Genomic DNA, 24,028 nt, shown 5'->3' with positions numbered 1-24,028 from the left:
CCCCCCCCAGCTTCAACCCACCCCTCTGTCTCTCTTCCACTTTTCCAGTGAGGCATTTACTTGCATTTCTCATTTCTTCAAGGTTTTGACGGGACCGTTCAGGTCTACAATACAAAGGACTGGGATTCCTCAAGGCAGGAAGCCAAACCGGTATTCATTCACAAAGGACACACCTTTGGCACCCCAGGCAAGGATGGGGGCAGTCCAATGGTCACCACCCACACTTGGCACCCTTGGAAGCCCCAAACATTACTCTCGGCTGCAAGCGATGGATCACTGCACGTGTGGGACTGGTCTGACCTTCGAGCAAGTGAGCCAGTCTGACCCCCTCTGTCTCCCTTGCCTTGGGGAATGTCCTCTGAGGCCCCTTGCAATCCCTTCCCTTCACCACATATCCTGGAGTCTCTGAATCTAATGATATTTGGGAATAACCTTGGGAGACAGAAGGAAGAGCTGGATGGCTGAGCATCTCATAGACCAGTGATGGCGAACCTTTTCGAGACCAAACTGCAACCCAAAACCCACTTATGTATCATTGGGTGCCGGGTGGGCGTGACCCATTGGGTGGGCTTGGCCCATTGGGTGGGCATGGCTGCAGTGGTAACGGCAGACTGGGTGGGACTAAAAAGTTCAATCAATTCCAACTTTGCGAGATTTTTTTTTCCCTGAGAGAAGTTGAAATTGATTGATTGAACCTTTTGGGGGGTTTTGCACACAGCGGCAGAGGCCTAAAGCGAAAAGGTTTTATAAAACCCAGCTGGAGGCCTAGGACTTTTAAAAGCCGCTGTTCTTAGGACAAAAGCCCCCGTCGCCCCCTCCCCCCTGCACGTGCCGGCCTGGCCCCGTTTGACGAACGCGGCAGGTCTCCGGACGGGACGGCGCGCACCTCTCCAAAGGGGAGACCCGTCGCTGCGCAGGTGCCTCCCATTTTGCGCATGCGCAAAATGTTTTTTGCGCATGCGCGTGAGTGGACACACGCGCGCGCACTTTTTGCGGCTCCCACTTTTTTGTTTGTGTGACGGAACCGGTTCTGAGTGGCTCTTTTCCTTTTTCCGGTTGCCGACCCCTGGTCTAGGTCATAGGTGGGCAATTATGGCCCTTTTACAACCTGTGGACTTCAAATCCCAGAATTCCTGAGCCAGCATGATAAAGCCAGCTTCTAAGCCTACACAAAGTGATTCAGATGGACTAGATTAGGTTGAAGTTAATGCAAGTCTCACTTGCGAAAAACTCTTTAATAATTTGCTAATAAATTAAAGTGCCAGGCCCTGATGTGTAGGCAATCAGATGACTGGTTGTTGTTTTTCAAAGGCAAATCAAAATTATTCTTAATGACATCATGAGTTCCTCCTAACTTCATTGGCTGGAGGTTGCCATGGCAAGTGTCAACATTTCTGGCATCGCTGATTCTTTTGCACAGCAGCACTGCCAGATCCAGTTCAAAATAACTGGATCAGAAGAAAAGGGACTCAAAAATCAAGTTATTTAGTATTTATTTCAATAGGGGGCAAGATCAGAAAAGCAGACAATGTCATTGGAGGATCTTTCAGCAACCAATAGGAATCTCCGTCTTCAGATAGAGGAACTGACCGAGAACGTAGCCTACTTGGAGTCTGAAAACCAGGATTTTCTCAGAGACAAGGAGCACATCAAAGAGCAGCAGAGATGTCTACGGGAGACAGTGGATGACCTTAAGTCCACAATGGAACACCTGCAGAAAACTGTGGAGGACATCAGAGAAAAGTTGGACCTTGCCAACGCAGTGATCCACGAATTAGCGCTGCAGAACAAGTCTTTGGTGAAAGTTAACAAGGACCTCAATGAGGAAATGCACGAGGCCACCAGCCAAGTGGCCGTCTTCAAAAATGACAAGCCTGCCCACGAGAATGACTTCAGGGAGATGCGGAACCTTCCATCAGAGGTTCAAAAGTACCTGCGTAATCTGGAGGACAAACTGGCTGAGAATGAGCACAACTACTGTGTGGAAAAAAACCAGTCCGGCCAACTGAAAGAGAAAGTTGCAACTATGCAGAAAGTCAGAGAAAACCTGAGGAAGCGCATCAAAGATCTGCAGAACCAACGGGATCTCTGCGTGCAGCAGGCCACGTTTGTGCGGCTGGACCAGGAGAACCAGATGCCAGCGGGCATCCTGACGCATGAACTACTGGAGGCCAGGCTGGTGGGGGTGGCCCGGGACAGGTCAAAGAAAAGGAAGTTTCTGCATTGGTTGTGGATGGCAGTCAAAATTCTGATGCTGCTGTTGTTTGGCTGCTGTCTATTTGTCGGCCTTGTCTTGGCATACAGTCACTTTTTTAATCCGCTGTTCATCTCTGAGACACTTGTGATGCTTCTCAGCGACCAGAGCATTAACCGACTTGTACACCGTTTCTCCCCTTATCTTGAAGAGAGAAACGATGGCCTTTTGCCATTTTGAGAAATGAAATTCCTTCTCTCCCTCCGTTGACTTGCTATCTAGCACGCAAGTTAGCAGAGGGGCATACCTGATAACGGAATTTGATGGACAACAAAAGTGGACTCTCCAGCTGTTCTGAACCAGCCCTCTTCTGGCCTTGTAATAAGGCAAACCCCTATTCAGAAAGAAGAGACTGGAGAGCGTCCAAGGCTGAAAAGCGTTTGCCAAGATTTAATAGTCAATTAACAAAACAAGAAACCAAAACTCCGGAACTTGAATCCTCAAGCAGAAGGGTTGCTTTCAGCAACCAGCCCCTCCCCAAACACTCCTTTTATTGAGAGCTCAGGGCGTGGTCTCCCTGTGCCTCCTCCCGAGGAGACCCGCAGCCTTTTTCTGCTTAGTCCTGCTCGACTGCCTCCTGCGTCGGGCGTCCTTGAACAGGGCCAGCTGTGGGTCATCATCCTCCGCACTATCGGGCTCACGCAGCTGAGAGTTGGTCCCCGGCTGGGAGCTCTGCCAAGCCTGCAAGCCATCATCAGCCGGTTCGTCACCCACACACACCTCCTCCCCCTCATCTGAGTCATCCGATACATCTGAGCCGGGTGCCGAACCCACAGGCTGACCCTGAGTCACAACACTAGCGTTGGAAACATATAACCTTCTTTGGGTATAGATCTTCTTTTTTCTATTGTTGGCCCTGTCTTTTTTTTCTATCATTATGTCTTTCGGCTTTTGCTTAATTAAAGAAAATAAAAAATAAACATTAATGAATCCAATGTATTTTCCTTGGGCACTTTTCCAAAGTGAGAGAAGCTGCTGAAACGGGAGCAAATCTGAACCAATTCTTATGGGATCCAATTCACTTAAAGAAACCATATGCTATCTGAAACAATGCAGTTAGGGATAGTAAGCGTGCCACGTGTCCAGAATGTGTGTATGTATGTATGTGTGTGTGTCTTTCTGTGTGTTTGTAAATGGGTGGACTTAACAAGAGTTTCAGAAAGCTGTGAATATAGCTTCAAAGGAGCAGCAAGTTATCCGGCTTCATGGTCAGTCTTTGGTGAAAAGTTATCCTATGTCAGCTGGGAGATCCTGGGAGCAGTAGTTCATCTGTGCCAGCTGGGGAATTCTGGTAGTGGAAGCCCACGCATCTTCCATCTGCCAAGGTTGAGAAACCCTAAACCAGGGGTCGGCAACCGGAAAAAGGAAAAGAGCCACTCAGAACCGGTTCCGTCACACAAAAAAGTGGGAGCCGCAAAAAGTGCGCGCGTGTGTGTCCACTTGGGAGTCGGGAGGCAGGGGTGGGGCAGGAGACATTGCCACGGAAGGGTGGGGTGGTAAAAGGGGGTGGGCGTGGTTGGGTGGGGTGGGCGTTGGCGGTGGGGGGGTATATAGCAGCGTTGGTTGCAGGTAGCAGCCAATGCTGACTTCGCTTTCTCACGTTCCGGCTGCGTTTCTTCGTTACTCTTCCGGACAGGCTGAGAGCAGCTTTCCGGACGGGCGGCGCCGCTGCCCATTCCGAGAGGTGCGTGCGCACCTCTCCAAAGGTTTGTAGAGGTGCGTGCGCACCTCTCCAAAGGTTTGTAGAGGTGCGTGCGCACCTCTCCAAAGGTTTGTAGAGGTGCGCGCGCACCTCCGCCCATTCGGAGAGGTGCGCGTGCACCTCTCCAAACGGGCGGTGCCACTCTCCATTTGGAGAGGTGCGCGCGCACCACTGCCCGTTCGAAGAGGTGCGCATGCACCGGGCGGCTGGGAGCCGCAGGAGACGGCTTAAAGAGCCGCATGCGGCTCCGGAGCCGCGGGTTGCCGACCCGTGACCTAGACAACCCCCTAAAGATGGCTGGCTCAGGAACAGTCCCACACATCCAATACCAACCGTCTTTAGGGGTTTCTGTAGGTCAGGGGTAGGCAACAGTGGCCCTTTTATGACCTGTGGACTTCCTGGACAAGCATGGGAGTTGAATTCAATTCTGGACGTTGAAGTCCACAGGTCGTAAAGGAACCATAGTTGCCATCTCTGGTCTAGGTTGTAAGTCCTCAAGTCCAAATACGAGTCACATTTCCAACAAAAGTTGCCTTTGAGATACACAATAAACATATCAAGAAAAGAAGTAAAGGTCCAGTCCTCAATCCGTTTCAAGGGCAGTTTGGTGGTGAAAGAATGATATGTAACAAAAAAGTAGTCCAGCAATCTTGTCAGCTGCAATTTTGGAGGGTAAAGCTGCAAGGTTGGAGGATATATTATGAAGAAAATTATCATTCTAAGATAATTGGTGATCATGGTGAAAAAAAATAGGTCCAGTCAAGGTCTGTATAAGGCACAGGAAATGCTCCTTGCAACAGTGTAGTTTGTGATCCAAGAGTCTTAGGTGGGGCTTAAATCATAGTTCTTTGTTTTCTGTGCGAAGTGGGGGAGGGAGAACTTAAGAGCCACCGAATAGAACAAGAATCTCTACCAAGGCAAGAGGGTCAGGTGTAAATACAATAACAGGACTTCAGATGGTTGTAGGTGTCAGTCCAAGGGTACTCCCAAATAGCACAGCTTAGGGAGAACGTCGTTAACAACACACAATGACTTGAAAAGAAAAATTAGAAAGATTGAAATATAAACTTCTAGCCAGTCACTTGGTCCTGTTAAACCAGGGGTCTCCAACCTTGGCAACTTTAAGACTTGTGGACTTCAACTCCCAGAATTCCTCAGCCAGCCCTGGCTGGCTGAGGAATTCTGGAAGTTGAAGTCCACAAGTCTTAAAGTTGCCAAGATTGAGGACCCCCGTGTTAAATAGTAGCTTGAGATCTAAGTCATCTGCCACAGGTTGAACAGCCCGAGCAATGTCAGGTGGATCTGCAGTCTTCAGTCTGGAATAGTGAACCCAAGATCTAATTCCTTGAACTTTCTATACCGGAGCATAGAACTTGGAAAAAAGTCAATGCTTTCACATACACCTAAGCTGGTCCAGTCCAACAACTGCTGCTTCTTACAAATATTTAATGGGGGGGGATCCCAGCAGACAACTGCTGCGCACCTAACACAATTTGCAATTTCAGATGGATCAGAAACTAAGACCCCCCCCCCAAAATAAAAATGGAAAAAGAAAAGAAAAAAAATCCATTATGGCTGGATACAATGTCATTTTTAAAACAACAACAACATGAATGTGGAGCACTAAACTCAGCTGCAAAAGAATTATCATGATCTAATATTTAAAGACTTGAGAGATTGTTTTGTCTAGTAAGGAAACAACTGTCTTTATCACAAGGTTACAGCTCTCCTGCACGGTGTGTAGAAGGCCAGTGATCATTCCACAAGACTCTTCTGGCTGGCTAGCGTCGCTTGCTTACTCCCCAGCTCCATTTTCAGTCCATTCCTGAGATTCTACGAAAAATGGCTTTGAATATCAGCGGCTTAGTAGCTCTGCTTTTATTCTATGCCCTGACTTTAGCTATTGGAATATGGGCTTCTCGGAAAACCAGACAGAAGGAACACCAGAAGCCCAGTGAAGTTGCCATAGTGGGAGGAAGGCACATGAATTTTTGCATTGGATTGTTCACAGCAACTGGTAAGTACAAAGGCTTCAGAATGATCTTTATTCTAACGCTTACTCTGGACTGGGGTGGTGTGATAGCAGTGTTCCTACATCTAAGGAGCTGACACAAAGAAGAGGGGGTCAAGCTATTCTCCAAAGCACCTGAAGGCAGGACAAGAAGCAACGGATGGAAACTAGTCAAGGAGAGAAACAGCCTAGAACTGAGGAGAAATTTCCTGACAGTTAGAACAATTAGCCAGTGGAACAACCTGCCTCCAGAAGCTGTGAATGCTCCAACACTGGAAGTTTTTAAGAAGAGACTGGACAGCCATTTGTCTGGAACGGTACAGAGTCCCCTGCTTGAGCAGGGGGCTGGACTAGAAGACCTCCAAAGTCCCTTCCAACTCTGTTATTCTGTTATTCTCTTAAAGTGAATGCAGGGGTGGTGTGCCAACAGAAAATGAGCTAAAACAGGTTTAGTCAAAGTCTGGGGATTAGGACCAACATGCTTTCAGTCATGAGCGATCTGACTTTCCCCAGCTGACTAAAAACAACCTAAAAACAACAACAACCTTCAATATTCTTAATCACCATGGATTTTTGAAAAACAAACAAAACAAAACTGGAAATTGAAGGTGTTATGTATTGGGCTTGTGGTGTTACACCACCTGCGTTGCTGAAGGAGCTAACGGCTCTCCAGCAACCCAGACAGGCCGTCTCCGGTCCTGCAATTGGTCAGCCCCAGGCGGCAAGCGTGGGTTCAAACCTATTGGCTGCCACCTAGGGGCTAGGCTATATATTGTGGCTGGTTGCGGCCCAAGCCCCAGTACAGTTCCAGCAAGAATGAGTTTCCCTGTACTCAGCTTCGTGTCATCGTTCTTGCTCACCAGAGCCCATGACTTAACAGAAGGGTCTGTGGTACTTACTTGATCTCTTTGGGAAAAAATGACTGACTGGCAGGCAGGAAGAATGCAAAAAAGTATTCTTAGGAAACAGTGAGCAAAGAAAGTAAAGTTACATTAGATAGAAGTTGATGGATAAACAGGGAAAGATGGAAAATATACCAACCGCATTACAGTAAGCATCCTTCTCTGGATGTAATTGTTCATGCAATTATTTTTATTTTATTTATTTATTTAAATATCAAACTACTTAACCACTCTCTCTCAGAGGGGTTCTGGGCGGTGTCCAAATTAATGTCCCATAAGATTTGATAAGAAGATATAATAAATGTTATCCATTTCTAAGACCCAAGTTAAAAAAGTTGGCATTGCCCTTTAAAGGCTTATAGAGTTCTCACCTCATTCCATGGGTCATTTGTGGCCCACATTCCCAGCTTTGCATCTTGCACACTCCGTAGCCATAGTGCTGCTATTTAAATTTGGCAGCAGACCACATCTTGACTATTTAAGAGTGAGATAGATGGTCCTAAATTGATAGGTAAATTTAAATGAGAATGCTAAAATGGAAGTTATGAAATATAAGATTGGAGTTACAATTCTATTTTTCTTTTTTTTAAAGCCTAACTTCACCCACAAGTCCTTGCAAATCTTGCTCAGTTTTGTAATATTGTCAGCAACCTATCTCTATGGCTTCTGGCTGCAAAAAAATAATTTTATGGAAATATTTGCCCTATCTTTTTATGCTTTAGGCTAGTTTTCCAAAGCCTAATCTACAATCTGTAAATTCAGCAGGAATTAAAGAGGAAGTTTTTCCTTCAATGACTCCTACACTATAAAATCAGGCACACATACTTGCCGTAGCAGAGATAATGCCATGTATGTTCATTTGAAAAGGCTTTTACAACTTCCTTATGTTAACAAAAAAATATTTCATAGCATCTACTGCTGAGGGTATACTTGATATTTTATTTAATTTCAGCTGGCTTGTTTTTAAAATGCACAATAAACCACTTTGGAAAGGCCATAGGTTTGAAAGGCAGCAAAGCATATTAAGTAAATAATAGGTGATTTAATGCATTGAGGTTTACTGCCTCATAAGTGTGTTTACAGAAATACAGAACAACAGAGGTGGAAGGGATCTTGGAGGTCATCTAGTCCAACCCCCTGCTCAAACAGGAAACTCTACGCCATTCCAGACAAGTGGCTGTCCAGTCTTTTCTTAAAAGCCTCCATTGATGGAGCCTAGCAGTGTCTCCTAAGAATGTATGAAACACATTTTTCTTTCTTGCTGCATGAAACATTACAGAACAGGTATTATCAAATACAGTGTTGTTCAGATCTTAATCATAACAGATCGTAATAAATGATTATTTCAGAGTTATTTTCTAATCTAATTCACTTTCTCTTGTTGGTGATCAAATAATAGCATTTCCCCAGTGTCCATAATGTCCATTCAGTTGTCTAAAATGAACAGAGCAGAAAGTTACTGATGATAGGAAGATTTTGATTTCAAAAACAAGAACAGTTGTGGATGACAGAAGTTGCATCATTCAAACGCAGAGCCATCCAGTACAAGCCAAAGAATTTTCAACAGCAGTTGTCTCCAATGAAAATGTCCATGATTCTTAGTGGGAAGTCAAACTGACTAAAACAATATATGTTTGCCTTGTACCAGTAGTCCTCAACTTACAACAGTTCATTTAGTGACCATTTGAAGTTACAATAGCACTGCAAAAAGCAACATATGACTGTTTTTCACACTTACGACCGTTGCAGCATCCCCAAGGTCATGTAATCAAAATTCCGACACATGGCAACTGACTCATACTTACGACGGTTGCAGTGTCCGTGGATCATGTGATCCACCTTTTGCTACCTCCTTATAAGCAAAGTCAAAGGGGAAGCCAGATTCACTTAACAATCCAATTACTGACTTAATAACTGCACTGATTCACTTAGCAACTGTGGCAAGAAAGGTTGTAAAATGGAGCAAAATTCACTTAGCAACTGCCTTGCTTAGCAACAAAACTTTGGGACTCAATTGTGGTTGTACCGTAAGTCAGTGACTTCCTGTAATTATCCATGTATCTTTTTTTAAAAAAAAGTTTTATTAATTTTCTAATTTTACATTTAAATATTTAAAAAGCAACGTGGCAGCTGAATTAATTGATAATTCAATAACATGCAAATATCTTTAGTACAAGTCTCAAGCTACTACATTAAGTATTTCCTCTCTTTTCCCCTTAGTATTTACTGTCTCATGTTTAAGCTAATACAATTCTTATTATATCAATTAAATAAAAATAACTTTCTTACGTTTGTCAATAATTTTTAGTTTGTACATATCCTGGTTATTTTAACATTCAATCTTTATAGACAATCAATGTCCTAATTAGTTTTTCCCAATTTTTAGTTTACCATTAATATTTAAATTTAACATTTATAATTTCCAAGTTTTAAATGACCACAATTACCTTTATTGTAATTCATCACAAAATCTAACATTCAGAATACACGTCTTATCTATTTAAATATATTCTATTTCTCACCATCTTACATCAACTAATTAAGAATACACTATAACATTCTTATTTTCTATTAATTTCCAAAAGTCTTAAATTTAGTAACCAAAATTTTCTTATTTCAACATTTAATACTTCGTCTCTTTTTCTCTTGATGTCTACTATCTCATATTTAAGCTAGTAATTTTTATTATAACAGCTAAGTAAAAACATATTTATTACAATTATCAATAGATTTTTAGCTTATATATATATATCTTAATTACTTTTACATTCAACCTTTATAAGCAAATCAATATCTGAGTTTAACTTTTAATATTTATACTTTTAAATGACCAAAGTTTTCTTTATCTCAGCTCATACAAAATCTAGTATTCAAAGTACTCATCTTATCTGAGTATGTTCTATTTTAATTCTTACTAATAAATCAAAACCCCAATTTTCCTCAGCCTTATTCTAGCTTTCTTTCTTTGCCAACTCGCCTTCCATGTCTGTGCTTTTAAGTCATCCAATAGATCTCCCTGTGTTATTATATATACTGTTTGAAGTCGAAAAGGCCATCTGGTTGCCATTTTTTTGGAAGGACTAACAAATCATTTCTCTATTTTTCCATCTTGACGTAGTTGTCCTGAAATGTTTATCTTCCCTTCAGTCTGTTCTTCTTGATCTTCAGGTTTCTTCTGGTTTATATAGAAAGTCTTTTCCTTTTTCCATGTTGTCAATCTCTTTTCCAGGTTTTCCATTAACTGTGTTTGTTGATCAATTGAATCTTCTATCATAGTATTTAATTGCTCCACTTCTTCTATTATATTCTGTGTAGTTGATTCTTTAGTTGTAATCAAAGTTTGAGTTTGTATATCTGGGCTGACATCTTGTTCTTTTCTGTAGCTTCTTTGTGATTACCCAGGGTACAGCACAGAACCAATGCAGTGAGCTGGCAATGCAAACTGCCCTTTAATTGCTCCAAATTTTCCCCAAATGCTCCCACATTTCTGGCAGGCCTCCAAAGGAAGAAACACACACCTTCAGCCGCCTCTGGCTGTAAGCAGTTTCACAAACAGTCTGATTAGAAGAGGAATTTACTCAAGGCCACGGAGATAACAAGGAATGACACATACACCATAACCTAACGAGTCTGTGTGAATACAAGCTTTCCTGAGCAGTTTCAGAAAAGAAGCCAAAATACAGTCCGAGGTCTTTGAACATCCAAGCAACGTTGTCAGTCAGTCCAATGGTCAGAGTTTCTAGGTTTCCAAGCAGAAGTCACAGAACAATAGGTCAGCAACAACACACAAAACTCCAAGGAATTAGCGTTTGTTCCCAACAAATGCATCTCCCCATAGCATCTCCTTAAGTCTCAGTCTCTAGATATGCCTTGTGGAGAGGGGTGGGCCACTCTCCTCCCAAGTAGTTGAACCTGCCTGCATTGTTCCCTTCTTCTTAGGAGGGGGTGGCCCTTGCTCATCGCCTGAACTCTGTCTCTCCTATTCATCCTGTCCCAATCCTGACAGGCCATGGCCTGCCTTGGCCTGCTCTTCCTCACATTCCTCTGAAGCCACAGACACCTCTCCCTCACCCTCCATAGGGTCCCGTTCCAGCTCATTTTCCTTCGCAGATTCAGGCTCCGACGGAGGCATGACATTCTTATTTCATCTGTAGCTGTAAGAATAGTTTCATAAATTGCTTTCAACATAAAGAGAATCTGTTCCTGATCTTCATCCATGTTCTCTTATCAGACTGTTAAGTTAAAAGCTTTACAATCAGAGAATGAAAATAATTTTGTCACTGAGTATAGAACACAGCTGGGCTTCTCTCAGCTGATACCTGTCAAGGTTGCAAAAGTCTTATCTATAATCTGGGCATCGAACCAAGTCTTGAGCCAGGTCTCTATAACAAATTGTAATATCAGGTTTAGCCACAAGATGTCACCCATACCATTTAGGTGGTGTGTTTTTTAAGTCTGAATTTTTTATAATCCTTTTTCCAATTTTACTTCTTTTTTGCAGGTAGAAATCCAAATCTTCAATAAGAATAAAACATCTTTTAGTACAGTTAGAATCAGGTTATTCTTGCAATGTTTTACACTCTCCTGGATAGTCAGTCGCCGTTGTTTTTAGAGGGTGGGATAGAATCTCCCTTCCCTCTCTTACAGGGGCAAAAATACTTTGGGCAACTTATACAGGTAAAAAAAAAAAAAGTAGGATTGAAGAGAGGTAGATCTCACCCAGTCTCATCCGCGCTGCTTTGTAGGTGCCTGATGGTAAATTTGACTTCAGCTGTCAGCAGCCTAGTGATGGGCCATATTTCTATGGCCGGTCTTCTGTCCACTGGTTTGGAGGGCTGCCCCGGATCAAGTGGAAGGGCTACTGCCCTCCCGCAATCAAGCGGGGATCCCCTCCTTGCTGGTCGCCCCTTCAGGGCGACTTTCAACCCTTTCCAAGGTCCTCCAGCGATGCGGAATCGGACGTGGAAGACGGAGCTTGCCATCCAAACGTCCACGGTGGCCGTGGCGGCAAACTGGAAGTCCCATTATCCATGTATCTTTCATTAACTTCATTTTCCGTTTTCTCGGTTTCTTTCAGCAACCTGGGTTGGAGGAGCCTATATCAATGGCACGGCTGAAATTGTCTACCTCCCTTCAAAAGGGCTGGTGTGGGTTCAAGCTCCAGCTGGCTTTGCTTTGTCTCTCCTTGTTGGTAAAGATTTTAAAAGATTCTTAAACTAACGGGGGTGGGGGGTGGGGGGGTTGAAACAATGAATAGACACCTGGAAGTCTTCTTGTTCACGAGCCTCTGTAGAGTCCATGTCAATAACAACCCCATTCCTGAAAACAGTTTTATAATGTGCATTGCTGAAATAGTCTTATGCTTTGAGATTTCTTCCGGCGGTCTCATCACACACTGTGGAAAAAGGCATGATTCATTATCCTCACATCAGAATCGAGATAAGCTGTTTCTGATCACCTTTCTTCTCCCATATCTCACTACACTCTTTCCTGTCTGTCACTGCATACTTACTAGATGTGTAGAAATGAAACTCACTTGATATAGTTGGGCAATAACTCTTATATTCTAGCTCAGGGGTCAGCAATCTGAAACAGTGAAAGAGCCACTCGGAACCGGTTCCCTCACAAAAGGAAAAACTGGGAGCTGCAAAAAATGTGAGCACATGCACATACATGCATGCATGTGCAGAACAGGGTTTGACTGAAGAGTGGAGCCAAGGTGAGATATGCACCTACCCTGCATATTTGAATTGATTGGTTGAACTTTTTTAGTCCCACTTTTTTTTTTTGGACTGCACATGGCAGAGGACTGGGAGCCGCAGGGGACGGCTGAAAGAGCCGCATGTGGCTCCGGAGCCGCGGGTTGCAGACCTGTGGTCTATATCATTCTGGACAATCTTTTTTCTAGCTTATCTAGGATTATTTTTTTTTGTTAAATGTCTCTCTCTGTGCCTTGGAGCTTTTCTGCACTGTTTATGTGTTCTTGTTTTTGTTTTTACTCTTCAACCGAGGGTGGGCAGTTAATTTTCTCAAGGGGCCACATAAGGAACTGGGACTGTTGTGGAGGGCCGCTACTGCCCCGCTCCCTCACACTGCTGCCCCACCCCCTGACACCACTGCCCCGCCCCCTGCTTCTGCTCTTGCCCCTGACGCCACTGCATGGTTGCCCTGCCCTCTACCATCTGCCTGGCCAGTGGTGGGATTTCCTAATGTCTGCCACCTCAGCTGTCTGTGGATGGTATATCTCATGCCTTGCCGTGGCTCTTCTCCTGCTTGATCTTCCTCCCATGTCTGCTGCTGTCTCAGGCTTATTCTCAACACCATTTTGGGAGCCATCTTACCGATGTACTGTATTCCTGGGTTTTGTCCAGGACAGTGGCTATATAAATATCAAAATTTCCAATCACAACATTGAAAGCAAAGTCAAAAACAACAACAATAAATAACAATAAAACCATAATACAACAGCCAAGCCACCATAACAGACTCACAGGTAGTCTTCGACTTACAACAGTTTGTTTAGTGACTGTTTGAAGTTACAACAGCATTGGAAAAAGGGACTTATGACTGTTTTTCACATCTATAACCGTTGCAGCATCCCCGTGGTCACGTGATTTATGTTGAGATGCGTGACAACTGGTTCATATTTATGACAGTTGCAGAGTTCCAGGGACGTGGGACCATGTTTTGCGACCTTCTGACAAGCAAAGTCAGTGGGGAAGCCGGATTCACTTAACAACCGTTGTTGTTACTAATTTAACAACAGCAGTGATTCACTCAACAAATGTGGCAAGAAAAGTCCTAAAATGGGACAAAGCTCACTTAACATATTTTTCACTTAGCAACATAAGTTCTGGGCTCAATTGTGGTTATAAGTCGAGGACAACCTGTATTGGGCTCAAGTAACATCCTGGTCCACTGCTTCTGATCTGATGAGATGAATAGAAATGCTTGGGGAGAGATGGTCTTGTCCCATGCAGGATAATAATCAGCATCTTGAACTGCAAAAGAGGGTTGCAGCGGCCTAGTAGTTAAAATACTCGGCTGTCAGCCGGAAGGTTGGCAGTTTGAGACCCAAACACTCGCAAATGGGGTGAGCTCCCCTCCTTGCCTCAGCTCCGGCCAACCTATCAGTTTGAAAGCATGCAAATGCAAGTAGATTAATAGGTACCCCTTTGGTGGGAAGGTAAGAGCGTTCTGTGCACCTCAGCGTATAGTCATGCTGGTCACATGACCACGGAAATGTCCTGGGACAATGCTGGCTCCCTCAGCTAGGGAACGGAGAGGAGCACTAGAGTCGGACACAACTTGGCAGGCGAAACATTTACCTTTACCTGAACTATGAAGCACTATGATGCCTTTCTATTTGTAAAGATAACTGATTGTAATATAACTTTTTTTAAAAAACAACAACAGGGGGCTTCTTTTTTGTCAATCCAATGAGAACGAGAAATTACATGACTCTGATGGACCCAATTCAAGAGATGTATGGGAACGTGATGGGCTGTCTTCTTTTTATTCCTCCATTGATTGCGGACATATTCTGGTTTGCCGCTGTTCTTGCCTCTTTAGGTAATATGGTGTCTTTCACTTGTCTTGGCAGAAACTAAATTTAGCCCCCTGGAAACCAAGGGAATACAGCTGAGATTAGCTTTCCATCCTATAAGTGATTTGTTGATTACTGAAGGTGTGTTCAGAATAACAACCTGTGAGGATGTTTGTCACTCCAATCTCCATCTGCGTCACATTTCTGAAGTCTAGCGTATAAACAGGAGATAAGGAGATGATAAGACAGAAGGATTGTCTCTAAATAATTTAGAAACACCACAGAAATCTGTAATTTAGATCTAGAGGTGAGGTGAGAACACTTTTGCACATACGTAAACTGGAGCGTTAGATGTTTTAAAAGTACTTTATCTCCAATACTGATATTTTAGAAGGTTCTTCAGTTATGCTGTAATTCCTCCCTGGAATCTTGAGTGCTTCAGTGTAGGAATAGTTTTGAAACAGCATACTAGCTGTTTTGTATAAAGCAAGAATACAGGTAGACTTACAACAGTTCATTAAGTGACCATTCAAAGTTAAAACAGCACTGAAAAATGTGACTTATGACTGTTTTTTACATTTAGTACCTTTGCAGCATCCCCATGACCATGTGATCAAAATTCAGATGCTTGGCAACTGGGTCATATGTATAACCGTTGTGGTGTCCCAAGATCATATGATCGCTTTTTGTGAACTTCTGACAAGTGAAGCCTTTCTTTTACCCAAATATATTAATTTACAGGTAGTCCTTGACTTACCATCACAACTGAACCCAAAATTTCTGTTGCTAAGTGAGACAGTTATTCAGTGAATTTTCCTCCATTTTACAAACTTTTGCCACTATTCTTAAGTAAATCACTGCAATTTATTTATTTTATTGAATTTATTGAGCTAGTAACAGGGTTTCTGATTTACCAACCGCAGGGATTGACTTAACAACGGAGGCAAGAAAGGTCGTAAAATGGGGCAAAAGTCACTTAACAAACGTCTCATTCAACAACCGAAATTTTAGGCTCCATTGTGGTCGTACATCGAGGACTGTCTGTATACAGAAAATCATAATCATAATCATAATAACAAAGTTGGAAGGGACCTTGGAGGTCATCTAGTCCAATCCCCTGCTCAGGCAGGAAACCCCATACTATTTCAGACAAATGGCTGTCCAGTCTCTTCTTAAAAACTTCCAGCGTTGGAGTGTTCACAGCTTCTGGAGGCAGGTTGTTCCACTGATTAATTGTTCTAACTGTCAGGAAGTTTCTCCTTAGTTCTAGGTTGCTTCTAATATTTCATCTAAGCTCATTCAGTATGACAACCATTTTAGGAACGGAGATCATAGCATATGATGGCCATTTAACCTATGAAAATAGAATTGATGTGTGACTCTTTGACTCCAGCAATTCATAATTCATAGATCAACCTGGTTCCCTTCTAGTGGGTCAGCTTCACCTCCCAGAATTTCAGTGGAATGCCCAAAAAGTGAGAATCCCAGGAGCAGAAGTTTTATAACAGTGTCTATGCTTTTGTTACAAATGGATCACTTATTTTGTAAATCATACACAGGGAGTCCTCAGCTTACATCCATTCATTTGGTGATCGTTCGAAGTTACAACGGCACCGAAAAGAGTGACTTATAAACATTTTTCACATTTATGACTGTTGCAGCATCCCCAAGGTCACCTGATCAAAATTTGGATGCTTGGCAACTGGCATGTACTTACGACGGTTGCATTGGCCCATGGTCATGTGATCCCCTTTTGCAACCTTCTGACAAAGTCAGTAGAGAAGCCAGATGCAATTAACAACCCTGTTACTAGCTTAATTGCAGTGATTTACTTAACAATAGTGGCCAAATTTTGCAAAATGGGGAAAATTCACTGAGTGACTGTCTCACTTAGCAACAGAAATTTTGGGTTCAGTTGTGGTTGTAAATCGGGGAGTACCTGTAAATTAATATATTTGGGAAAAGAAATGGCATAGCACAAAATGTATTACTGAATTTGAATAGTAATTACTGCATCTTTTCCTATAGGAGCAACCATGAAGGTCATTTTGGACATCCAGGGTTACGTTGCCATCATTCTTTCTGCATGCACAGTGATATTGTATACTTTGATAGGAGGTCTGTATTCAGTGGCATACACAGATGTGATACAACTGATCTTTCTATTGCTCAGTCTGGTAAGTTCCTATCTTGTTATATTACCACTCACTTGAACTATTGGAAGTGATTGACAATCCAGAATGAAGCAAACTTTCATTGTTTATGACAGGATTTATCAACCCTGGCAACTTTAAAACACAGTATATGGACTTCAAGTCCCAGAATTCCCCAGCTAGCATGCAGGCTGGGGCGATTCTGGGAGTTGAAGTCCATATAGCTTAAAGCTGCCAAGACTGAGAAGCACTGATCTTTGAGATGCCAATGGATGACATGGGAAATAATCTGAACCAATAAATAAGAATATTTATAGTTCGAGGTTGAAATGAGACGTCCTTAGTGCTCTCTGAGCTTTTTTTTTTATTCCTTGCAAACGTTTCATTACCCAAAATAACCCGACAGAAGGGACGAGAGCACTCATGGAAAAGAGACACTACATCAGGGGTAGGCAATCTCGGCTCTTTTATGACTCATGGACTTCAACTCCCAGAATTCCTGAGTCAGCATTCTGGGAGTTGAAGTCCATGAGTCATAAAAGAGCCAAGGTTGCCTACCCCTGCACTACATGAATAAAACAGTGAAGTAGCCATGATACACTTAGAGTAGAGGCAGGATCTGATTTAAGGGGAGGGCCAAGTACAAAGAAGTGGGTGGAGTCATAACACAGAAGTGGGTGGGATTAAGACCTGAAAGCAGCAGGTGATGCTGTTGCAACTCACTTACATTGTTAAAATTAATTCAGTATCATGACTGTGGACACACGGAGTATTTTGACTATCAGAAACCCTTCAGAAAACGTTTTAATTCTAATGTTTCTGTTTTTGCTGCCAGTGGATTTGTATCCCTTTTGCCATCATGAACCCTGCCACAGAAAATATTTTTTATACAGCTTCCCAAAATATATCCCAAGCACCTTGGATTGGAAAAATAGAAACAGAGTTTTACGGAAGATGGTTTGATGATTTCTTATATTTGGTAAGATCTGTTCCTGAAGTGGATGGAAAATTGGGGGCTTGGCACACTTACTGTATCCAACTAAATCATGAAAACACTTGTTCTTCTAAATTAAGAGCAAACCATGCTCTTTTCACCACAAAGAACACTATTTTTTTATTTTTATTTTAAAAAAAAGATATGTGGGGTATGTTGTTGATACGGTAAATTCACTGCACAAGAAGGGATTAAAAATAAATAGCAGTGTAATAATAATAATAAAGTTGAAAGGGACCTTGGAGGTCATCTAGTCCAACCCCCTGCTCAGGCAGGAAACCCTATACCATTTCGGACAAATGGCTGTCCAGTCTTTTCTTAAAAACTTCCAGAGTTGGAGCATTCACCACTTCTGGAGGCAGGTTGTTCCACTGGTTAATTGTTCTAACTGTCAGGAAGTTTCTCCTTAGTTCTAGGTTGCTTCTCTCCTTGATTTAGTTTCCATCCATTGCTTCTTAATATATACACAAAATGTCCTAATATAGTTCCAAACTGGAAAAGGAGATGCACATGCCGCCCTTTCTCTTCTAGATGGCTGGAAAATTGCTTTTCCACAAGACATTGAGAAAAATACATTTCTAAATTAAAGATGAAATGCAGTTAAGAATGCCAGGGCTGACATATGCATCAGACTGGGGTGATAGCCTAATGTTGGAATGTTTGTTTGCTTTAGGAAAGGCAAATGAAGATTAGAAATTCTAGCAGGATCCAGAAAGCAAGCTATGGAGATGCTGCAAGAATTGCCCATCATGCTTCATGATAGATAAACTTCCCAGAGTCATCCCTATTGTTACGTTAAAGGCAATCTGGTTTAAGTTTTGACTTTTCGGCTAAGATCAAGAATACTGTCTTATCTGTTTTTAATTTCAGTTCCATTCAAGACTCTATTTTTCTTCCAGGTTCTTGGGGCCATCCCATGGCAAACCTATTTCCAGCGAGTTCTCGCAGCTTCCTCCCACAAAGAAGCCAGACTAATTTCCTATTTTTCTGGACTGGGCTGTTTCGTTATGGCTATCCCGTCGGTACTGATAGGAGCAGTTGCTGCCTCCACAGGTAACCATGGCTGAATAAAAACTGGTAAGCTACAGCTTTCAGCCCTAGTACAGGTAGTCCTTGACTTACGAGCACAATTGAGCCCAAAATGTATGTGGCTAAGTGAAACATTTGTTAAGTGAGTATTGCCCCAGTTTACAACTTTTCTTACCACATTTGTTAACTGAATCCCTGCAGTAGTTAAATTAGTAACATGGTTCTTAAGTGAATCTAGTTTCCCTATTAACTTTGCTTGTCAGAAGGTCGCAAAAGGAGATCACATGACTCTGGGACACCGTCATAAATCTGAGTCAGTTTTCAAGCATCCAAATATAAATCACATGACCCTGGGGATGCCACAATGGCCATACAGTAAGTGTGAAAAATGATCATCAGTCCCTTTTTTTAGTGCCTCGTAATTTTGAGCAGTCACTAAATGAACTGTTGTAAATCGAGGACTACCTGTAATGCTGTTGCCCTACTTTAGGAGGGTTGTCCCTCTATGTCAGTGCTTCAGCAACTTCCAGAATTCCGGATTCTGGGAGTTGAAGTCTTTACATCTTAAAGTTGCTGAGATTGAGAAACACTGTTCTGAATAAATGGTGAATAAACTCTTATATTCTAAGCAGTTCAAGGAGCCTGTAAAAAAGAATTATTAACACAAAGCAGTATCATATATAAAGGAATATAGAGCTGGCCTTGAGGAAGCTAAAAAATATTTTTCTTAGTTTGCATTTTTTTTAATCTTTGTATCTTTAAACCTCAATTTAAAAAACAGGACCAATAACACAGAATCTCTGAGAAAGATGGCCTACCCATTTCTCCTCTGGTCAACTCACAACATTTCTGATTTTTTAAAAATTAATCCTGCTTTGCCATTTTTTTCACTAATGAAAAAGTGGGTAAGAAATTATACACGCCTCACATGCACAAGTCCAACATTTCCACAAGGTTTCCACCTTCTTTGATGAAGCTTTGTGTGATACGGTACACGACTAGTAATGTCTCAGGCGAAAATGCTGGTGTGTCATCCAATTTTAGCATTCTTGACAGAATCTGCATGCTCAGATGTACAATCTCATGTTATCTGGTGATCCTGTGAAATGTCTTATCATTTTGCATAAAATAATTTGGGGGAAGATGCTTAAGCCACCATGCGTATCATCTTGGATAGCTGCCTAGAAAATCTGGTCAATGTGTATGTAATATCTCACAAAATGTACTCAAAATAGCATAGAAGAAAAACAATATTAAAACTACTATAATTCAATCAATAAAAGAAGACAATAAATAGAATAACGTACGTGAAAAAGGGACTTCAAAGGTCACCTAGCCCAATTGCATCCATGCAGCAGCTAGACTTTTGGTTCAAATTGTAAGGATCAAATATGAATAATCATATATTTAAAGAACTAACCTTGACCCTAACACAACATTTCTCTTGTCAGATTAAATTTAATCCTCAAAATTTGATTTTTCATCTTATCTATCAATATCTCTTTTTCATCAATCTATCAATATCTCTAAGTCAAAAGAAATTTATTCATGCTATGGTCTCTGGGCAAAGCAGTCAATTTTGCCATTAATTTCAAAGACCATACTTCCGTTACGAATATATATGACAGATAATCCTCAATTTACAACAGTTCGTTTAGTGACTGTTCAAAGTTACAGCTGCACTGAAAAAGTGACTTCTGTCTGTTTGCAGCCGATGTCGTGACTGATTCAATTCTGAACCAATGTTTTGAAAATGACACTTCTATATTTCATTTTTGAGACTGGAACCAGACCGACTATGGTCTACCCAGCCCAAATGAAAGAAATGAGTCTGCTCTCATACTTCCACTGGTCCTTCAGCATCTCTGCCCAACTTACATCTCCATTGGTGGCTTGGGTGCCATAGCAGCTGCTGTGATGTCTTCAGGAGATTCTGCGTTGCTCTCTGCCAGTTCCATGTTTGCTCACAACATCTATAGGAAAATATTCTGGAGAAAGGTAAGTGACTGATTGTCAACGTTTGCCTCACAAATGATACAGGAACATTATTCCAGGTAGTTCTCAACTTGCAATCATTTGTTTAGTGACCGTTCAAAGTCACAATGGAACTAAGAAAAGTGAATTTTTTCATACAGTACATATGGCCATTGCAGCATCTCCATGGTCATGTCATGTGACCAAACTTTGGATGCTTGGCTTCATATTTAGGACAGTCATATTTAGTCATGTCATGTGACCAAACTTTGGATGCTTGGATTCATATTTAGGACAGTGGCAGTGTCCCGGGGTCATGTGATCCGCTTTTGCAGTCTTCTAACAAGCAAAGTCAATGGGAAAGCCAGATTAATTTTACAAGTGTGTTACTAACTTAGTAACTGCAACGAATCACTTAACAACTGTGGCAAGGAAAGTCATAAAATGGGACAAAACTTACTTAACAACTGTCTCGCTTAGCAACATAAATTTTGGGTTCAGTTGTGGACGTAAGTCAGGGGCTACATATATAGCAGTGTAAGAGAAATTCCTTTTTAAAAAAAAAATTACCTCCTAACATTTAAAGCTTCCTCAATAGTCATATACCTTTAGGATTAGGATTTATTAAATTTATATGCACCTTTGAGTGGATAGTATTTAAAATGGTCATAAATGGGAACCCACTACTGGACTTTTTGTTTGAGACAGAAATAAAATGAACTCCTGACTTTGAATTTTGCTGATTAGACTAGTTTGTTATGGAAATGGCTAGCAATGACCAAGTTTGTAAAAAAGTTGAGGCTGTAATTTTATTTTGTATTTTACTGCACTGAAAAAAGTTGGAATGCTTTTTTTTCTCCCTTACCCTACAGTTCTCTCCCTTTCTTATCCTTTCCCATTTCCTTATTATATTTACTCTCATTTGCATTTTACACTATTAAAATGTTAATCACATTTATTAAAAATGGTCATTAATTGGAAGCATGACAGATACGTGAAAACCCCAAATGTACAAAATGGCGGGCAAGATGCCACATTCAAAATCCTGCCATGTAGAAAGGGGGTGGAGCTCCAATCACAATACCACACCCACTTTCATGGAGACTTTGATCCTCTCCTGTGGGCCCCCATAACTAGTTTGTTCCTTAGACACAGTTGCAGTTAATCTAGTCATGGAGTTTTAAACTAATTCAGAATAAAGATGCAAGCCAAGACCATGTCTCTAGAAGCCTCAGTTTTCCTTTCTCCTGCTTTTCACAATTTCCTAGTGGAATCCAATGCCTTTTCTGTGTCCTGTTAGCCTTTTACTATCTTCTTTCTGGTTCTTTTCTTTTTATTCTGAATGCAGCTTAAGAACCTCTTTAAATTTTCTCTAGCATTCTGACCTTTCTCTTTTCTGATGCTAACTATTCTTTTCTTAAAAGAGACGCGGTGGCTCAGTGGGTTAGGACGCTGAGCTTGTCGATCAGATGGTCGGCAGTTTGGCGGGTCGAATCCCGAGTTCCGCGTAACAGAGTAAGTGCCTGTTACTCGTCCCAGCTTCTGCCAACCTAGCAGTTCGAAAGCACGTAAAAAGGCAAGTAGAAAAATAGGGACCACTCCGGTGGGAAGGTAACAGCGTTCTGTGCGCCTTTGGCGTCTAGTTATGTCGGCCACATGACCACGGAGACGTCCTCGGACAAGGGCTGGCTCTTCGGCTTTGAAACGACTAGCACGCATGTGCGGGGGAACCTTTACCTTTACCTTTTATTCTTTTCTTGATCTAGCTCTTTTTATACAGATAGTCCTTGACTTACAACAAGTCATTTACTGACCAAAGTTACAAGGGCGCTGAAAAAAAGTGACTTATGACTGTTTTTCGCGCTTAACAACCTTTGCAGAATCCACATGGTCACATAGGCAAAATTCGGATACTTGGCAACTGCTCATATTTATGACAGTTGCAGTGTCCCAGGGTCAAGTGATCAGCTTTTGCGGCCTTCTTACAACTGTGTTAAACAACTTAACAACTGTGACAACAAAGGTTGCAAAATGGGGCAAAACCCATTTAACAACCGTCTCACTTAGCAACATACATTTGGGGCTCAAATTGGGTTGAACGTCAAGGCCTATCTGTACACATCAGGTTTGTAATAAGTGCGTATTTTTATGAATGAAAGAAGAATCTTGAAAAATGTAGACCCATTCGTTGTTATGAGATTGGGGCCAATATGCAACATTCAGCCTGTGAATGAATTTGCGCCCATTTTAATTTGGATGCAATCTTTTTTTCTCCCTTTCCCATCCCCTCCCTCTGATTTTTTACAGGCATCTGAGAAAAGTGTCCTATGGGCAATGAGACTCTCCATTGTGGTCTTTGGGATAATTTCAGCAGTTCTGGCTTACTACTCCCATTCGACTTATGACCTCTGGTTTTTGAGTGGAGAGCTAGTATACACTCTCCTCTTTCCCCAGCTGTGTTGTGCTCTGTTTCTTCCCAGCACCAACACCTACGGCTCAGCGGTTGGGTTCTTCCTTGGCTTTCTTCTACGGCTATTAGCAGGAGAACCATCTCTGAAGATCCCCCCAGTAATCTGTTACCCGGGATGCTCAGTTGTAGAAGGTGTTTACGTCCAGCTCTTTCCATTCAAGATGGCCACCATGCTCTTCACGCTGTTCGCCATCTTCTCAGCTTCCCATCTGGCCAGCTTTATGTTTAAGAGCAAAATCCTTCCTGCTGAATGGGACATTTGCCAAGTTATTACGGATGACAGAGTGCCTGTTCCCTTCTCCTGGGGAGAAAGGCAGATGGATGTACGAAAAAATCCGGAATTGTGAGCAAGCAGAGGAAGCAGTTATGAAGATATTTGATATTCCTCTTCTGTGACCACTGATGGTTGGAGCCTCCTTTGAGCAATGGAAAAAAAAAGTTGGCATTACAACAGCTGGGACACTTTTGCAAGTTGGATAATGCCAAGATCATGAATTCAGATGTAGTTAGGGAAGCGCTGCTCGCTGTTTTTACTGAATATTTATTTGTTTTAATATTCTGAGGCTACCTGACTCCAAAATGATTCTGGCACTGATTATATTACAATTAAAAATTTAAAAGAAGTGCATGAGGAAACCACAGATCCTTGCAGGGAAATTATACAGAAATAGCAACACTGATTACATAGCACATTTAACAACCCATTCTATATTCTCAAGGATACTGTTGTTATAGTCTAGACCAGGGGTGTCAAACTGCTGGCCCGTGGGCCGGATGCATCATGCCAAAACCATGCCCATCCCATTGCTGGCAATGGGAAAAAAGTTGTGATACGTCGCGACACGTCACATGACGTCAGGGGTTTGACACCCATGGTCTAGGCCCTACTTTATACTTCCCAACAATTAGAAACTAATATTGGGCAGCAAAGATCTTCTTTCTTATCAACCCAGTCACCCAAACCATCCTTACATTATTAATAAATCCATTGAA

At 42.0% G+C, this 24,028-nt stretch overlaps 2 protein-coding genes across 2 annotated transcripts in view; both read left to right on the top strand.

The window, feature by feature from the left end:
- Positions 1 to 3,174, top strand: part of LOC308668044 (WD repeat-containing protein 73-like) — a 32,681-nt gene extending 29,507 nt beyond the window's left edge. The window contains exon 15 of the mRNA XM_081327704.1: positions 83 to 3,174. Within this exon, the coding sequence (XP_081183830.1) occupies positions 83 to 324 (242 nt within the window). The 3' untranslated portion in view covers positions 325 to 3,174. The remainder of the gene's footprint in view (positions 1 to 82) is intronic.
- Positions 3,175 to 4,745: 1,571 nt separating this feature from the next.
- LOC308667326 (high-affinity choline transporter 1-like) lies at positions 4,746 to 23,592 on the top strand. Its single transcript, XM_081326505.1, has 8 exons — positions 4,746 to 5,973; positions 11,947 to 12,060; positions 14,286 to 14,441; positions 16,444 to 16,592; positions 17,404 to 17,547; positions 18,462 to 18,615; positions 20,372 to 20,589; positions 22,873 to 23,592. Exons 1-8 carry the CDS (start codon positions 5,799 to 5,801, stop codon positions 23,380 to 23,382), a joined length of 1,620 nt encoding a protein of 539 aa, XP_081182631.1. The 5' UTR covers positions 4,746 to 5,798; the 3' UTR covers positions 23,383 to 23,592.
- The last annotated feature ends 436 nt before the right edge of the window (positions 23,593 to 24,028 follow it).

This window comes from Vipera berus, assembly GCF_964194415.1.
Source record: "Vipera berus genome assembly, chromosome: 4".
Taxonomy (NCBI): domain Eukaryota; kingdom Metazoa; phylum Chordata; class Lepidosauria; order Squamata; family Viperidae; genus Vipera; species Vipera berus.
The sequence above is the reverse complement of the archived record's forward strand: the minus strand, read 5'-3'. Positions and strand labels throughout refer to the sequence as shown.

Excerpts from the sequence above, each read along its gene's own strand:
- LOC308667326 (XM_081326505.1), top strand. The coding sequence starts at position 5,799 with ATGGCTTTGAATATCAGCGGCTTAGTAGCTCTGCTTTTATTCTATGCC. Across the intron at positions 5,974-11,946 it reads TGGATTGTTCACAGCAACTG|CAACCTGGGTTGGAGGAGCC; the intron begins GTAAGTACAAAG and ends GGTTTCTTTCAG. Across the intron at positions 16,593-17,403 it reads TCTTTCTATTGCTCAGTCTG|TGGATTTGTATCCCTTTTGC; the intron begins GTAAGTTCCTAT and ends TTTTGCTGCCAG.